Source organism: Seriola lalandi, unplaced genomic scaffold, assembly GCF_002814215.2.
Source record: "Seriola lalandi dorsalis isolate HSWRI2012SDOR001 ecotype SW California unplaced genomic scaffold, Sedor1 jcf7180002049740, whole genome shotgun sequence".
Classification (NCBI taxonomy): Eukaryota; Metazoa; Chordata; class Actinopteri; order Carangiformes; family Carangidae; genus Seriola; species Seriola lalandi.
In genome coordinates, this window is record NW_019520293.1 from 3849 (window position 1) to 6542 (window position 2694).

General features: G+C 38.7%; 2 protein-coding genes across 2 annotated transcripts in view; both read left to right on the top strand.

The window, feature by feature from the left end:
- LOC147819771 (histidine N-acetyltransferase-like) overlaps nt 1–928 on the top strand; it is a 3462-nt gene extending 2534 nt beyond the window's left edge. The window contains exon 5 of the mRNA XM_087171699.1: nt 3–928. Coding sequence (XP_087027825.1) covers nt 3–218 — 216 coding nt within the window. The 3' untranslated portion in view covers nt 219–928. The remainder of the gene's footprint in view (nt 1–2) is intronic.
- A 1237-nt stretch (nt 929–2165) lies between these two features.
- Nucleotides 2166–2694, top strand: part of LOC111648946 (zinc transporter ZIP1) — a 7484-nt gene continuing 6955 nt past the window's right edge. The window contains exon 1 of the mRNA XM_023398699.2: nt 2166–2311. The gene's annotated coding sequence lies outside the window, so the exon portion shown is untranslated. The remainder of the gene's footprint in view (nt 2312–2694) is intronic.

Sequence of the window (2694 nt, forward strand, 5' to 3'; positions counted from 1 at the left end):
TCAACATCAACATCTTTGGCCGCAGTTTGTCTTCGGTCTGCGCCGTGTTTCTGGCTCAGCTTGAAGCTTTGCTGCCAAGTCTCCAAGGGTACCTGATCTTCCACACCTACGTGGACCCTGCAGTTTGGTCAGGGTTACGTCAGTTCTGCCAGAACAACGCTAATGTGTCCTTCTTCAAGGACTACTGGGAGGACGTCATACTGGAGAAAGACCTCTGAATTGCCTTGGCTTTGTAGAAATCCTTAGGGGTCCTACAGTTATTTCAATGTCTTTTAGGGGTTTCAGAGGTTCTTGTGGGTTTTTTTTAGGGATTTAGGAGCAAAGGGATCCTTGGAGGCATTCATGGTGTTCTTGGAGGGTTTCCTGGGACTCCTGCAGTATTTCCAGAAGCTCAGGGTTCATCAGGGTCCCTGAAGGAGTAGCATGAGCCTTTGAGGCATGTAAGGGGTTGTTTGGGTCTTTGAGCGCATCATCTCCAGATGGGCGTCCAGAGATACTTTCTGGGGATTCCAGGTTCATTAATTGGGTTTCAGGGATTCTGGGTGGGCTTCCAGGTGTTGGCGCTCTTCAGTAAAGAATTAGCCTTTAAATTAAAACTGAATGAAAAAAATAATAAGCAGTGCAATCAGTAAAAGTGGGTCAGATTTTATGTGTATATGACAAACCTCAATAAACAATATCAGGTGCATTTGTTTTACCCAAATCTTTACGTGAATTATTTTTTATGATGTGACATCTGCCCGTGAGAAGATTCTTTTCTTTTAATCATTTATTGCTTTGTATGGAAGACAAGGGTCACAGTTTATGATCTCACATGATGTTCGTTTTCCTCCAATGTCGCACTGTCAGCATATTTCCAGTCTGTCATCCCATGTTACAGAAAGGAAAAATAAAGTCACAATAAAGCTTTGGACAGTGTTGACTCTGACCCTGGTTCACTGGTGGTTTGTTAAACACTGAAGTTTATCCAGGTTTTTGAATATTACACTAAATATTCGACTCTTCCTAAAATATCCGAGAGTTCTTATCAGTTCTTATTCAGCTCAACTTGTTTCCAGAGGTCAGCATTAAAATAAAGGTTTACATAATGCACCAAGACACCAGACAGGAAAATGCACTGCTTCACAGACAGACTCCCTATTTTCCCCTCGTGTTGACTTTGACCATTGGCCCCTGAAACTTGGGGGGATTTTCACAGCTACACTTCCCCATAAAAGATAAAGACACATAAAAAAGATAAAGATCACCGACATCATCACATACATTTACTGGTGTTTAAGTGGTTTGTGACAGACTGGAGGTTAAGTCGCTCACAGATGATCAGTCTTCAGTTTGTGAATAATAACTGATGAAAAGCCTCAAACAGACTGTTCCAGGACTCAGCTGATCGTTCCTCCTCCCGCGGCAGCATCGTCAAGCTAGACACAACACGACCGGAAACACAAGCAAGTCTACTATCAAAATAAAAGTCACCTTAAAGAAAAAGGCAGTGTAGCCTATAGGCTATACATTGAACCAACACTGCACTACAAAACTATATATAATATTTAAGTGTGTCATACATTTATACTATTGACAAAAAGTAAATACGTTTCTTTATTTAGCATTTAAAAGAAACATATTATATGTATAATAAATGGTTTATAACAAACTATAATGTAGAAGTAAGCAGATTTAATTGTTTATTAAAGTATTTGTTAACTCTACATGTCCTGTTGGACAGACAACGAGCAACAATATAGTAAAACACAGCAGGAATAATATAAAATATGTCTTCTTAAGACCAATTATAATTTATATTTATTATCTACTCATTAATATTGTAGATATATATTGTAGATGAGGAATAAACATGCTGAACATGTAAAGACATATTATTTAATATACATGTTAAACAAACAATTCCATATAAATGGGGAGTAAAGTCACTAAAGATATAAAGAAATACTACTTACGTACAACTGACTACAATCAAATGAGAGTCTGCGGTTTACAATTATCTCCTCTACCCTTAAATGCAACCAAAGTATTATTAAATTACACAAGACTTAATTACAAGGAAAATGAAAAATAAAAAAGCTTTTACTTTGATAACAGGAAGCGTGGTGTGTTATTGTGTCGTGCTTGACAGCATCTCCCTCATAAAGCGAGATCAGCTGATGGGAACTGACTCACCACTTCCCGGACAACATGTAGAGCTCATCGAGCCGGAGAGACGGTGAAGTGGATTTTATTCTCCATCTGAATCCAGTAGAGTCTGTTTCTACTGAGCGGGACCAGCCGGAGCCGCTTGATCCGGAATCAGAACCAGGTAAGACTGCGGATCCGGACCCGAGCGGGAAAATAAAGACAGTGAAAAGTCAGAAGTTTGAGCGAAGTTTCCACGTTCACACAGTAGAAAACAGCCTCGTGCTGTTTTTTATTTTCTGTGGGTCAGTGACGGTGATCGATCACTCTCAGTTTATTCTCTCAGTCCGGAGAGAAAATTCACTTTGGTCCAAAACATCTGGGTCATGATAATCTCAGCATCTGTCCTGGAACTCAAAATGTTCATGGGGATTTTCTTATTTTAGTTTCTATAGAAACAAAATATTATTATTGTTAAAAACTGAACAGAGGCAGAACAGTGTCACTGAAAACACTGATACATGATATTGTTCTTTGAATAATTAAAATGAAGTGTAAAAATAATAT